Below are 13,766 nucleotides of genomic sequence, written 5' to 3'. Positions count from 1 at the left end.
GATTTATCAGTACACATTGCACACCAAAAAAAGCCTATGACCCAGCAGACGACGAGCAGAGAAGTCAAGATCGAATGACAAATATGTGTTTCGTCATAATCCTCCTAATCGTGAAGCCATACAGATTGGACTGCTTGATCCCGAAGTTAGAACTCTCAAAGGCAACATATTACATACATCCATCGGACTTGATTTGACAAATACATAGATCGCGCTATCTGGATGGCTGCTTTTGCTGACGGGATTGCGCCATAGTTTTTGCTGGAAAATCTCGTTGCGATTGGCAGCGCCGATCCAGGAACATAGAGCCGATCCCTGCATGCTCCGCTAAATCGAAATCTGGAGTACAGCTTCAATCCAACTTCTCTAAACCCTCAAAACCATCAAATCATTAATGTTAGACCATGGTCTACCCCAAGAAATTGAGAGTAGCCTTCCTTGCCAAGGTTGCTAGCAGAGATTGACTAGTTGCAGTCCTAGCAGACGGCTCAACCGGTTTCCGTCCCCGATCGTTTCGCCTGTCAGTTGAACCGAGATCCGGCTGCCACTCGCTCGGATATTTGCATTGTTCCTTGATCCGGCTCCAGTCAAAGTCCTAGACAACCAGTGACGTTGAATTTGACTGGACGGATTTATCAGCTTTGATCTGGTACCAATGACCATGGCAGAATCCGTGCCAGAATGGTCTGGCTCAGGATGCGTTCCTTTTATCAGGCACTCTGTCCCTTGGGCGCAGCTTGGTTTCACTTATTGTGGCTACCATTACAAAACCATTGAAAATGCAAAAGGATCAGTTTGAGAACCAGCGGCTAGAGGAGGCTCAGAGTACTTCCTTCATGACCTTATCTCAGTCATACGTTCTCGAACAGTTCAAAGAAGACCTCCTTCCATTCAGCTACCAAAATACCTTCACATCCCGCGACGTCCCGGAGACAGCGCCTATCCGCCAACAAGCCTCAATTTCAGCACATTCAGTTGACCAAGATGAATATCTCCCAAGAAGGGTTTGTACCAATGACAGCGCTCTATCCGCCGAGGAAACCGTCCTATATTTGGCCTACGGATCGAATCTCGCCTCTGAGACCTTCCTAGGCATGCGCGGCATCAAACCTCTCTCGCACCTCAATGTCATTGTTCCAGAACTCAGACTGACGTTCGATCTACCGGGAATTCCGTACATTGAACCATGCTTTGCAGGGACCCATTTCCGGGATGTTCCCGCAACCGAAGACGAGGAAACAGATGTCCTAGACTTTTCAGAGAAGCACACCCTCCTACAGACACTAGAGAGCGATCAAGACCACTACAAGGGTCCCCTCATCGGCGTCGTATACGAGGTCACGCTTTCCGACTACGCCAAGATCATAGCCACAGAAGGAGGCGGCCGGGGCTACAAAGATATTGTAGTGACCTGCCACCCATTTCCAAACAGCTATAGTCCTGCCGACCCAATTCCAGAGCGCCCAGAGACGCTGCCCTTGAAAGCGCATACGCTCCTCTCGCCAGCCGGAATGCATAAGATGCTACAGCTTCGTACAAATTCGAAACTCGGTTTCCCGCGAAACCAACGCTACACTCAACCCTCTGCTCGCTATCTGAACTTAATCACCACCGGCGCTGAGGAGCATGACCTCCCTCTAGAGTACCGGGCATACCTTGCTCAAATCCAGCCGTACCGCATCACGTCAATGCGACAAAGGATTGGCATGGTTCTTTTTGTGGTCATGTGGGGACCCTGGCTTCTTCTGATGCTGGGGTTATCGAGAATCTGTGCTCGACCAGATGGGCGCATTCCTGAGTGGCTGGGCGGATTTAGTGACTTTGTGAAAGCTGGGATTTGGATTACTTATGACAAAGTGTTTGTGCATATATTTGGAAATGGTGAAAGGACTGTTGATCGGTAGAGTCCTAAAGGTACAGTCCTAGACACCCGCGGCTAGCAGCATAATGTATATAGCTAACGCGCATATAATTTCCTCTATATCTGGGTGCTTCAATCCGCTGTCTTTATATCAGCGCATGCAAAGAGGATTTAGAGAATTCATCCACGTGACTACCACATCTAACAAACAAATGAAATAGTGACATTGGTTCTTCACACAGGTTTTGACGGGAAATAAATATCTAAGATACAGATACAGGTGTCCTGGAACATCTAACAAAACAGGAGAAAGGCCATCGGCTGGAAAGACCGAGTGAAAGATGCATAAACGACATGGGTAACGAGATTGACGGCTCGTATTAATCACACTCGCTATACGCCGCTAGATCCTTCACTTTTCATACTTTATACAGTCCATTTGCAACCTTCTAGCGCCGGGGGACGGGAGGGCTGTACACAATCTTTCGTGTCTTGACCGGGGCCCACTTGTAGCGCTTGACCCAGACGCTGAGGGCGAAGAGACCGGTGAGGAGAGTAATGGCCTTGAAACCCATCTTCTTGCGGTCATCCATCTCAGGCTCGGCAGCCCAGTTGAGGAACTCGACAACGTCCTTGGCCATCTGGGAGGTGGTAGCGGGGGTGCCGTCCTCGTACTCAACAACACCGTCAAAAAGGACACGGGCCATGGCAATAGCTATAAATGGTCAGTCAGAGTTCAATGTAAAACCAAGTCAACGAGGTCGTACCAGTGCCGGGGAAGTAAGGGTTGAAGTTCATGCCCTCCTGGACGGTAGCACCAGCTGGGGGCTCGTCGGGGTAACCAGTGAGCAGACTGAAGATATAGTTGCAGCCACCGTGACGGCCCTTGACGATCAGACTGAGATCCGGGGGCAGAGCACCACCGTTGGCGAAACGGGCAGCCTCCTCATTGTGGTAGGGAGCGGGGATGTAATCGGACAGCTTTCCGGGGCGCTTCTCAATTTCACCCTGGTCGTTGGGCTCGGTATCGTACTCGTTCTCTTCAGCGAAAGCCTTCATCTCATCGACAGTGTGCGTCACACCGACAAATGAGCGCCAGGGCACACGGGTAAGGGAGTGGCAACTAGCGCAAACTTCACGGTAGACCTGGAAACCACGGCGGAGACTGAGAGACAAAATTGTGAGTAAATGGGCTATCAACGGCCACAGCGCTCGTGGCTACCTTGGGACAAACTCACGCGGCGTGGTCGAAGGTCTTGTTCCACTTGCCGTGCTCCCAAGGGTACTGAGTAGCGTGCAACCTTGAACGCGATATGTCAGCTACTTGATCAAGTTGGCTTCATGATATGGCTCGGCCGGGAGAACGGAAAGAGCGGAGATGATGCAATTCCGTGACAAGGTCGATCGACTCACCCCTCCTCAGCAGGTGTCATCGCAAAAGCTTCCTGTCCATAGAGATACGTAGCGGATCCGAGGGCGATGGCGGTAGCGACCGACGCAGTGAGTGTGAGGTGGAAGGGGGAGCTGGCGGATTCGGCACCGGCAGCCGAGGAAGACGCACGCTGCGCGAGACATTAGTAACTGAGCATCGTGAGAATATCCGTGGCATTGAATTGAGTGAATGTTCTCATCCATTGAGGCCAATGGAGGCGGAGGCCGGAGTGATGCGTACCGAGGAGGTCTTGTTCAAAGACTGACGTGCGAGGCCCCGGATGGGGGCGCTGCGCAGGACAGTACGTGCCAGCATACTGAGAATATGAAGGACCCTCCGAGCAAAATATAAACAGAAAGGTACGATAACCGCGTGCGGGGAGAGAGGGGAGGGGGCGTGAGGGTGAGCGCACAGGAGATGTGAAGTCGAGGTTATCCGAAGTCAAGTTTCTCGCTGAGTCGCTGGTAATGCCTAAGCCTCCACTCTGATTGGTTGCTGCTGCGCTAACCTTCTTCGGACAGTACCGGAACCCGAGCCTGAGTCGCAACAAATCCATGCCTCTCATGCTCAAGCATTTAAAGATAGCATGGTCTCGATTACGATGAACAATTTGTACACTCTAAGAATTCCTCCGAGTGAGCGGACGTACTCTACACTTGAGCTGCGTCAATGTTGGCGGCGATTCGATTCTGCCGGAGCTGTTTCCGAGTTAGCCCGTGAGTACTAAAGCATCGTCAGATGCCATGTTTATGTGCATGGTCAGATCTAGGGACACTCAAAGCATAATGGAGTCTCTCGCGGACTTGATAGACATAGGAATGAGGCTTGAATTTGCTCAATGGGGCCAGTCTAATGCTTCGGTCAAGATTTTCATTTGTGAGTGCTATTCATCTTTCTTGGGGAAATATATAGTTGGTTGAGCTACGTGATTCCCTCGACAATGGCAACTGAGTACCATAATGTAATTGCTTTAGATAGACTATTAATAGTCACAGCCTCATCTTTACTGGCCGTATATTGAATATCAGTAAAGAAGGTATGGAGTTGTCGCTTGTTGTTGTGATGATGTAGATGAATGGATCGGAAGGGGAAAATGCCCCGCCGATCCAGCCGTGGTTTTACGGAGTAGCTGCTCAACCGCAAGTAGGAGTTCACACCTGAACTTCCCCACGATGCATGTCTTACGATGTCGATGTTTTATTCATGGATGATGTTGAGGATTGATCTTGGTACAGCATAACATCCGTCTTCTCTGCCAGTCACCTCTTGCCGCAACCTGCAGACCGATCGGAGATTGTGGTCATACTTCCGTGGACCCTGAAGAGCTCCGATAGCTCAAAACAAACAACACGCCGCCATCCTCTCGATGCAGGCTTTGACACGGCAATATGTCGAAAGCGCGGAATGGGCCAGGCACAGGCGGGAAGCCTCGCCGCGATGTGCTGGCATCGCTCAAAATGGCCTCTATGGAAGAGATCTCCAGGGCCTCTCTCCCCGCAGGTAAGCATAGCCAGAGTCAGGGATCCATGTAAAGTGACTGACACGGAGAAGAGATTATGTCTTCGATTCTAGACCATCTCTCACCCGTCGATCTTATTCGAGCGGCCCGCGCATCGAAGCTCTTGCGCGAAATGGCGTACGATGATTCCCGATGGGTACAAAGGCTCAAGAGGATAGGTTGCTGGGACGAAGTAGAGGCTCGCAAGAATGCGGAAGACAAATTTGGAACAATTGCAAATAGAGCGAGCGTCGAGCTACAGGAATCGGGTGCCGTTCAGCAAGCGCCCGGTCGGCCGGCGATCGAGGTGACTACGGTCTCAGACGGGTTCGACAAGATAAACCTTTCTACGTCTGCAACCAACGATGTTGAGGACTTGGAAACTGACCCGGTTCTTGGGGCGCTGAAGCTTTCTAGATCTATCCGGGGAGAAGCCCGGCAGGAATACGGAAAGATACATGCAGCATTGGCACCTTATTACGACGATATCGCCACTCTTGGGCCTTCACGGGAGAATCTTTTGTTTCAGAAGTATACAGAGCCCAAGCAGCAGGCGCAATTATTGTCTGAATTGCAAGCATTCGCTAATTGCGACACGACAGAGGGATGCGAAGAGCGGCATGAGCACCTGCGGACAGCCGTGTCGATGTTCGAGACGGCTGCATTGAAGGAATTCAGGCATGGCTATGAGACTGAAGATATTGACGGCCGAATGAAGACATATGCACATGTTCTATATACGTTGAATGGCGGAAGCTCAGCCTCTGAGCTTTTTATTCAGCACAATCATATAGTCACGAAAAAGTCCGAGCTTGGTAAACCCAGCGAGTGTATTGATGGATTGACTCAGAAGGTGAAGCTTCATCAGACGCAGGTATTCTTTACCCGGGTAAGTGTGGCTTTCAATGAAGAGGTCTCAATCATCAACCGTGCCTTTCCACTAGCCCTACATACAGCCCAGCCGTTTGTTGAGAAGGTGGGCCGTGATGTGCTTTCCCCTTTCTTGACCGCAATATTCGATGAACTGCATCCCTCGAACAAGGAGTCGTACCTTGTCTCGGTCTCGAGTACATTTGCACAGTGCATCAATTTGTGTGACAATCTGCTACCCATCCAAAACTCCCTGGACACCTTTGACGAGCTCTTGCATCGGACGGTTGCCCAAGTATACGAGCCGCACGTGGATTTATATCTAGCCGAGGAGTTAGATTTCTTCCGACAAGGCTCAGAGGCCTCTGTCGGGGAGTGGGATAGACAACTCTCTGAGCAAGCTGCCTCGACCGAGTCGTTTCTCCTTTCCAATGTCAACAGACAAGCCGAAAAGCGAGACTTCCTGACCTCCTTCAAAAAGGTGATCATGGCACCGGTAAACATCCTCCCGAGCTTCTCAGCAAAATCCAGTGAACAACAAAAGTCGGACCGTGATTCTTCATTCGGCGAAGCTGGCTCTACATCGAGGACAAACCGATTCTCTACTATTTCCTCGCCTGGAACTCCACCAATACAAGAAGCCCCTACTAATGAACTCGCGGCAAAAGCAGCCATTATGAAGTCAAAGATGGAGGGCATCCGATCTCTGTTCAGTATCGAAGTTGCTTTAGGACTGGTTCATGCGGCCAAATCGAGCCTGGAGCGTGCGGCGCAATTCCTAGTTATTGGAGGTGAAACAGGCGCTGCGGTCAAACAGCAGTGCGAGGCAATTTTTGTCGCTCTGTTGCGAATACTCGGCCACGGTCACCTCATTAAAGGTTTCAACAAAGCAGTCGATCATCTCTCTGACTACCGGCCACGAGAGCAAGCCGACCGAGATCAATCTGGTGTCGAGCCGCTGGTGACTTTTCTTGAGCTTGTGAACGTTGGGGACCTTATTCTCCAGATGATCGACGTCTTCTACGAGCAGGAGATGATCGGCTCGAACCTCACTGACCGGAATGACTTTTTGGACCCAGCGGTGAAGGAGAAGAAGAAGTTTGAGCAAAACCTTGATGAACGTGTCGCGGCTGGGTTGAACAAGGGTATTGACGTCCTTATGGAGGAAGTGGATTACATTCTTGCAACGAGACAGCTGGCAACCGACTTCAACCCAGGTGTTTCTACTGATCCACACCGGAAAACCATGGATGTGAGCGTCACAGAAGCAGCAGCCGCTGTGGTCGACGTTGTATCATCACATACGCAAATGCTCGTTGGGAGCACGGATAAGAGCACCCTTGATGTATTCAACCAGGAAGTTGGCTTACGTCTCTTTACTGCTCTTTGTAAGCATCTGAAGCGCCAGAGGATCAGTATCGAAGGATCACTGAAGCTGATTAGGTATGTTCTCAAGCACATCCTTCTCGACTATGTCTAACGGTGACTAGTGACATGAACCACTACTTCAAGTTCATCCAAAGGCTCAAAAACAACGAGCTACTCATCTACTTCAAGGCCTTCCGTGAGCTGTCACAGATCTACCTCATTGACTCCTCCGATGCTAAGGAGCTAGCAACTCTCATTGCTGACGCAAGCCGGTTCTCCGGCATCTGGCGAGTCGAAGAGGTGTACGAATTCGCAGAGAGACGAGCAGATTGGTTCCAAATCAAGCCCGACGTTGAGCGAGCCATGTATGGAGTTGGCTGCAGTGTTATGTGATTGCGACAATATTTTGATGTATATATTGAAACTATACCCACAAGAAGCGAAAAGAATATAGAACTATATATGCTCTACTAGCATATACGCAGTTCGCGCGAACGAACACCCTGACGTCAGTGGGCGCCTACTGTGACAAGTGGACAAGAGCATTCATCCTTTCAGGACAAATAGCGCCTTGGTTTTCCTACAAGCCTTGTTTTAGACAGCGCTAGACTTGGTGGTCACTAGGCTGACAGATTTTGCAGTCTGCAGCATGACTTAAACCTTTCTAACCATGCATGGGTATTTATAGCGGCATCGATCCTATATAGCTCGAAATGCCCGCCGCAGCTACTGAGCATGTATCTCGCACCTTTAGAATATTTACTACCTAATACACATGAGCGGCCAGACTAACATGATACAGAGAGTTTCTCGTCAACAATGAGTCTGAGAAGAAAGCCACGCTGCTCCCGAAACCAACAGGGCCCTAACTATATAAGACGACGAAAGAATAGCCATATTTTAGACACTCATAAACCAGACAAAAGCCAAGCCACTACATAGAATTAAGTCGCACTCAATAAAGAAATGGAACGCTTAACACACCGACATCACCAACGATCTATCCCTCCTATACTCGCCATACTCCAACTTCTCACAACCGCCCTGCTGTTTCTACCACATGCGACATCAGCCGCCGAAACAACAGTCGTCGTCACCGTCATCGAAACAGCTACTGCTACTGCATCGACACTCGCGACAGCTACCCCTGAAGTCCCACAAGACCCGTCCTATACCTCTGAACAGCAGTTCAGATCATCTATCCTCGAAACAACAAACACCTACCGCGCTGCGCACAACGCCTCAGATCTTAGCTGGAACAATACGCTTGCGGACTTTGCGAAGGACTGGGCGGAGGGGTGTAAATGGGAGCACTCCGTACGTACCCTGATATCCCATTTTCTAGCGTCAACGCTCAGAGCTAACTGCTGATGAAACAGAGCGGCCCCTACGGCGAAAACCTCGCATACGGATACACGGATGCCTCAGCCGCAGTGACGGCATGGGCCGACGAAGCTGCCTTATATGACTTCTCCAAGCCGACGGGGTTCACTGAGGAGACGGGGCACTTCACGCAGCTTGTTTGGAAGAGTACGAAGCAGGTGGGCTGCGCGGCTGTGGATTGCGGGCTGACGGATTTGGATGATGATGAGGATAAGGAGAGGGAGAGGGCGCAGGGGTGGTATGTCGTTTGCGAGTATGTTCCTGGGGGTAATGTGATCGGGGCGAAGGACAAGCTGGAGTATTTTCGCCTTAATGTGCAGGACAGCAATGGGGATGGCGATGGAGAAGATGAGGATTCGGGGTCTGGGGGTAGCGCCGGTCTAGGTCGTGGGGCATTGGGGTGGAGTATACTGGGGATGGGATGGTGGACTGGGGTAGTATTGTATATGCTGAGTTGAGTTGTATGTAGAAGAGAAAGGATGCGGAGAACTACGAACTGCACGGTATTCGGTGGCTCGTCATTGTCTGTCATTAACTCATGCTACCAAATCATGGATATAGGCTTCCCCCGACGGGAAAAGATGCAATATCTATTCACTTTTGAACAGTCCCAGACGACCACCCCCAAGCTTGAACCACGCCAATGGAACAGCACAAACGGCACACAATGAGGGAGGAGAAGTAGGCGGCAGCAGAGAGAAGGGGTGTGTGGGGCTGGATATCGACAGAGACCGTAGACAATATAGTAGAGAAAAAAATGGAAGTTGTAATGAAATTAGATACGGAAAGAAGAGGAAAGGGAATTTCAACCAATGATCTCTTCGCTCTCCTCCACAATCTCCTCCACGATCTCTTCGACGACCGTCTCGCCCTTGTCCTCTGTGTCGGAGGGCGCATCCTTGGCAAGCTTGGGCAAGTCGATCTCTTCGGACAGGCCATAGGCCTCCTTCTCTTCGGCGAGAAGCTCCTTCTCCCGGCGGAGCCAGGCAACCCACTCGTTGAGAACACGCTTGCGCGTCTCGACGACAGCAGTGTTGGCAATGTCGACGGCGTACTTGTCTTCCTCCTCGAATTCCTTGGAGTATTCGCGGAGGTTCTTTCGTACTTGCTTTTGCTCCTCCTTGCTGAGAAGGGTGGGCGGGCGAGGACGCCACAGGAACTGCTTGAACTTATCCGTAGGGTTCTCGGCGAGCGTCTCTCCGGCAAAGGTGTGAAGGTTGAAGCCATTTTCCATCTAGAAATGTATTGTTAATAACAGACCACGGATAAACTTGGAAAGCTAGGAAGACATACCTGGTGCGTCCATGCGCTAGCACCACTGACAACGTAACGACCCGTGGGGTCCCATTCAATATCTGTGACACCGTAGTGGTCGACGGTCTTCATCAATTGCAGGTTGGCTGCCAGATCCTTCTCGTTCTCGTTCTTCTCACCCTCAAAGTCCATATCCCAGAAGTCAAGGTCAAAGCTTGACTGGGAGTGGACTGTCGCAACGACGACGAAACGACCCTTAGGAGACCAGTAAATAGCGTTGCTGTTCTTCTTCTCCACAGTGCGAACAAGCTTGAAGTTACCGGCCTGCACACCCTTCTTCTCCGGGGCGAAGAAAGAGACAGCGGTCTTGGGAGCAGCACCACCGCCAGACGCGTCACCAGTTGTGATGAGAACGAAACGGGCTCCGTTGGGCTCCCATGAGAAGTTGATCACAGTGTCCTTGAGACTGTCCACAACTTCGACGGGAACACCCTTCTCTCGTACTCGGAAAATCTCGAGGTTGGTGGCCATGGACTTCTTAGACTTGGAGTGACGATCAACCTTGACACAGACGAAGTTACCCTGGCTCTGCCAGTGCAGCTTCACATCGGAGACGTTGAAAAGGTTACGGGTTCGGACAATCTCCTTGGAGGGAACGCTCATAAGAGCGACTCGAGCAGGGTTGCTGCCAATCTCGGGAGTCCAGAAGCAGAGGAGTTGTTCGTACTGCTTAACACCGTCACGGCTGACCGTCGCTGGCGACCACTCGAAATCCATAACTCCATCAACCTTGACAGACGTCTTGCCGAGAAGATTCATACGGGGAAGTTCGTAGATAGAGATCGACTGGCCTTGGAGCATTCTCGCAACGTACTTCTCATCAGCAGACCACTTGAAAGCTGGCCACTGAACCTTCTTCTTGGGCTGAGCATCGCTTTCGGGACCTGCCAGGTCATGTGAAACGAATGAACGGAGGGGCTTGCCTGTTACAATGTCCCAGACAATGATGTTCTTTCCGTCCTCCTCGTAAGTCAGGATGGGGTGGCCCTCCTCCACCTGAATAGGGCGGGCAGACCAGGTAGTCAGGTAGCTCTCGCCAGGCGAGAACTCAATGAGAGAGACAAAGGGATGAGGGAATTGCTTTTGCTTGGAGAAAGTGGGACCACCCCACAGTTGCACACCCTGAGGATGAACGGATGCGAGATATGTACCCTTGGGAGACCACTGGACGAAAAGCTGCGTCCAGTGAGCACGGTCCACGACGTTCTCCGGCGGGTTGCTCTTGTTGTTCCAGAAAACTCCAACCTTGTCGCCGCGGTAAAGGGCAAACTGGTCACGGGCGTTGGCGTCTCCGATCCACGAGCGCAAATGCTCTTTCTCTGTGAATGGTTCGATAGTCGGGGGCTTGTATTCCTCCTCGATGCGTCCTTCCCGGCCATAGCGCTCAATATCCATCAGCTTGTTGACGAGGAGGGTGTGCTTTTTATCGAGGGGCGTTCCGTGCAGCTGCTTTACGGCGGCGATGGCTTGCTCGGGGGTCTCGTATTCGACAAAGGCAAAACTGGGACGGCGTGTTAACCTCTCTTTTCCCGTATATTCCAGCTCCTCGCAGCCCAGGTACATACCCTTCAGTCATGTTCTTCTCGTTGAGGGGCATAAAGACGGCATCTTCGGAGGTGTGGCCGACCGCGTTGAGTTTCCTCAACAAGAACTTGACGAGTTTCTGTCTGTTCTCTTCCGGGACGACGGGTAGTCCATCAATAACGACAAATGTGTCCAGGCCTTCCTCGAGTTTAACTTCATATTGCGCCTTGAGGTCTAGATGCGAAAAATCAATAGATTAGTGACTATTCGAAGAGGGGCTCGCTAACTCCATATCGATCGGTAGCATACCGGAGAAGTCAATCTCCTCCTCCTCCTCTTCGTGGAGATCTTGCTCCGACAGGTTCTCGAAGCTAGGTGCCATGGTTGTTTGCGCTGATGGCGATGTGAAGGGGGCGGCCGATTCTGGTGGAGGGATGGAAATCTTTGTGTGTGCGGGCCGACCTCAGTGCCGACACAGCATGGCGGATAGTCACGTGATGCCCCCAAGAACAAGGAACTACATGTCCCCAATTCGATGTATCTTTGTATATAGCTGTTAAAATAAGTCAGTAATCTAAAGATGGTGCCTATACTATGAGTGATAAAACAGTATGAGACCTAGGTCCGATTGATGACACATGCTGGCATAGTGCACTATTGTTTCAATCCACTGAATCAGCACTGTGAATGCCTAAGGCACTAAAGGCACAAGGACCCCAAGTTCCGCAGCTCATACTATGCCTGACTTGCGATCTTGCCTGCATCCGCCTGGGGAAATCAACAACAGCTCCACGCACTCGTCCTGTCCTTACACTTCGGTGCTTCTCGTCGCTTTTGAAGGCTATATTCGCCCCCTAATTGCTCTCGTTTTTCCTTTGTTGAACGTCTCATTTTGTCTCTGCTATATATCTGCCATCCCGATCTCAAGCCCCGCCGGTCCTAAGCGCCAATCCTCTACCGGCCCTTGTCACCTCTTCTTCTCCAGCGATCACAGTGTTACCAACAACATCGCGGCAATATTATATCAGCTTGAGGCTGTTCTCCCTTGCTACAATTGCAGTTGCTCATTTGCATACTTCCTGGAGATAAGGGAACAGCCAAGCTTTGGACAGGATGTCGCGTACGTTCGGCTCTCCAATCCCCGATCTAACCGCGCCGCGGTGCCTGTCAACTGACATCATATCACTCCTTTCTTCACAATAGTCTCTCCAAGTGCCCGCGAAGAATACATACCGATCATTGACTCAATTCTATCCGCGAGTGATTTGAATACGATCTCAGAAAAGCGCATTCGCAAGGGCCTTCAAGATGAGATCGGCTATGATCTTACCCCGCAAAAGGTCTGCGCTTTTGTTGCACATAATTTCTGTATTTCGCCGTTATGGTATGAGCGACAGGCTGACTTGTTTCTCTCGTTAGGCGGCCATAAAGCAGCTTATTATGGAGAGGTTCGACATCTTTGCTGAGAAAAAAGGCATCGGTGCTCCACCTACACCGAATGGCAATGCACAACACGGAGACTCTGCCACACCTGTGGAACCCTCGTCACCCTCTCAGTCCTCAACGGCGCAAAAGCGTCAGGCGGATAGCGCTGATCTCGAAGACATCCCAACCAAGACGCCTCCGTCCAAGAAACAAAAACAAAAGCCTAGTCATGATATCGATTCGGATGCGGTCTTTGCTGCGAAGTTGCAGGCGGAGGAAAATCTTCGAGCTCGCCCTACACGAGGTGCAAGCACACGTAAAGCGGCACCGGTTAAGAAGAGAAAGCCTACTGCGAAAACGGCGAAGAAGGTGAGGGCAGAGGACGATTCAGACATTGGGTCGGGCTCAGAGTCAGGAAAGAAAGTAAACCGCTCGGGAGGATTTCACGTAAGCGAACTGATTGATACGCATTGTAATCTATACTGATTCGAAATAGAAACCTCTCAACCTCTCGCCTGCACTTTCAGCACTGCTGGGGGGTGAGGCCACGGTATGTACTGCTTTTTCAGACATCGAAACCCATGCTAATTTAGTCCATAGATGTCACGACCGCAAACTGTTAAGAAGCTCTGGGAGTATATTCATGCGCACGATCTTCAGGACCCGAGCGACAAACGACAAATCCTCTGTGATGATGCTATGCGCGCTGTCTTCAAGCAAGACCGTATACATATGTTCACAATGACAAAAATCCTCAGTCAAAACCTGTATAGCCCTGACGAATAGCTCGTCTTCCTTTCCGGGAGAAGCGACTCATCCTGGCATGTATCTCTCAGAAAAAAAAAGATCTGTGGGAACTGCATTTCTGTCGCGACTATTTACGAATCTCTTGTTTACTCGTTGCACCGCATTTGGCAATCAGGCGCTGATTTCTCGGTATATCTATCTTTCACAACGTTCTCATCTGTTTCTCGAGGCATTCACTACTATGCATCTTACAATACCCTCGCTCTTGAGGTACGGCTTTTCATCCGCTTGTCTTTCTATTTTTCATATGTTCATCACCCACGATCCTCTCCAGCGGGAGTTTG

General features: G+C 50.7%; 6 protein-coding genes across 6 annotated transcripts; 4 read left to right on the top strand and 2 right to left on the bottom strand.

The window, feature by feature from the left end:
• Positions 1 to 550: 550 nt before the first annotated feature.
• Positions 551 to 2,247, top strand: BDW74DRAFT_124006 (uncharacterized protein). The gene has a single exon (XM_073722106.1). It carries the CDS (start codon positions 780 to 782, stop codon positions 1,902 to 1,904), a length of 1,125 nt encoding a protein of 374 aa, XP_073586138.1. The 5' UTR covers positions 551 to 779; the 3' UTR covers positions 1,905 to 2,247.
• Positions 2,108 to 4,285, bottom strand: BDW74DRAFT_123996 (ubiquinol--cytochrome-c reductase catalytic subunit CYT1). The gene is made up of 5 exons (XM_073722105.1): positions 3,534 to 4,285; positions 3,275 to 3,423; positions 3,100 to 3,162; positions 2,629 to 3,026; positions 2,108 to 2,576 (listed from the first exon to the last, which is right to left on the bottom strand). The coding sequence occupies exons 1-5, from the start codon at positions 3,606 to 3,608 to the stop codon at positions 2,311 to 2,313; spliced, it is 951 nt and encodes a 316-aa protein (XP_073586137.1). The 5' UTR covers positions 3,609 to 4,285; the 3' UTR covers positions 2,108 to 2,310.
• A 396-nt stretch (positions 4,286 to 4,681) lies between these two features.
• Positions 4,682 to 7,422, top strand: BDW74DRAFT_166816 (exocyst complex component Sec10 family protein; the record flags this gene model as incomplete). Its single annotated transcript, XM_073726600.1, has 3 exons — positions 4,682 to 4,793; positions 4,845 to 7,104; positions 7,152 to 7,422. The coding sequence occupies 3 exons, from the start codon at positions 4,682 to 4,684 to the stop codon at positions 7,420 to 7,422; spliced, it is 2,643 nt and encodes an 880-aa protein (XP_073586136.1).
• A 573-nt stretch (positions 7,423 to 7,995) lies between these two features.
• BDW74DRAFT_176178 (putative extracellular SCP domain protein Pry1) lies at positions 7,996 to 8,870 on the top strand (the record flags this gene model as incomplete). The annotated part of the gene is made up of 2 exons (XM_073728538.1): positions 7,996 to 8,346; positions 8,409 to 8,870. 2 exons carry the CDS (start codon positions 7,996 to 7,998, stop codon positions 8,868 to 8,870), a joined length of 813 nt encoding a protein of 270 aa, XP_073586135.1.
• Positions 8,871 to 8,918: 48 nt separating this feature from the next.
• On the bottom strand, positions 8,919 to 11,743 carry EifCb (translation initiation factor eIF3 core subunit b). The gene is made up of 4 exons (XM_073723846.1): positions 11,560 to 11,743; positions 11,292 to 11,484; positions 9,706 to 11,227; positions 8,919 to 9,646 (listed from the first exon to the last, which is right to left on the bottom strand). The coding sequence occupies exons 1-4, from the start codon at positions 11,630 to 11,632 to the stop codon at positions 9,218 to 9,220; spliced, it is 2,217 nt and encodes a 738-aa protein (XP_073586134.1). The 5' UTR covers positions 11,633 to 11,743; the 3' UTR covers positions 8,919 to 9,217.
• A 483-nt stretch (positions 11,744 to 12,226) lies between these two features.
• BDW74DRAFT_123967 (SWIB/MDM2 domain protein) lies at positions 12,227 to 13,671 on the top strand. Its single transcript, XM_073722103.1, has 5 exons — positions 12,227 to 12,370; positions 12,454 to 12,590; positions 12,670 to 13,122; positions 13,172 to 13,225; positions 13,276 to 13,671. Exons 1-5 carry the CDS (start codon positions 12,364 to 12,366, stop codon positions 13,459 to 13,461), a joined length of 837 nt encoding a protein of 278 aa, XP_073586133.1. The 5' UTR covers positions 12,227 to 12,363; the 3' UTR covers positions 13,462 to 13,671.
• Positions 13,672 to 13,766: the final 95 nt, after the last annotated feature.

Source organism: Aspergillus multicolor (assembly GCF_047715735.1).
Source record: "Aspergillus multicolor strain CBS 133.54 unplaced genomic scaffold BDW74scaffold_6, whole genome shotgun sequence".
Taxonomy (NCBI): Eukaryota; Fungi; Ascomycota; class Eurotiomycetes; order Eurotiales; family Aspergillaceae; genus Aspergillus; species Aspergillus multicolor.
The sequence above is the reverse complement of the archived record's forward strand: the minus strand, read 5'-3'. Positions and strand labels throughout refer to the sequence as shown.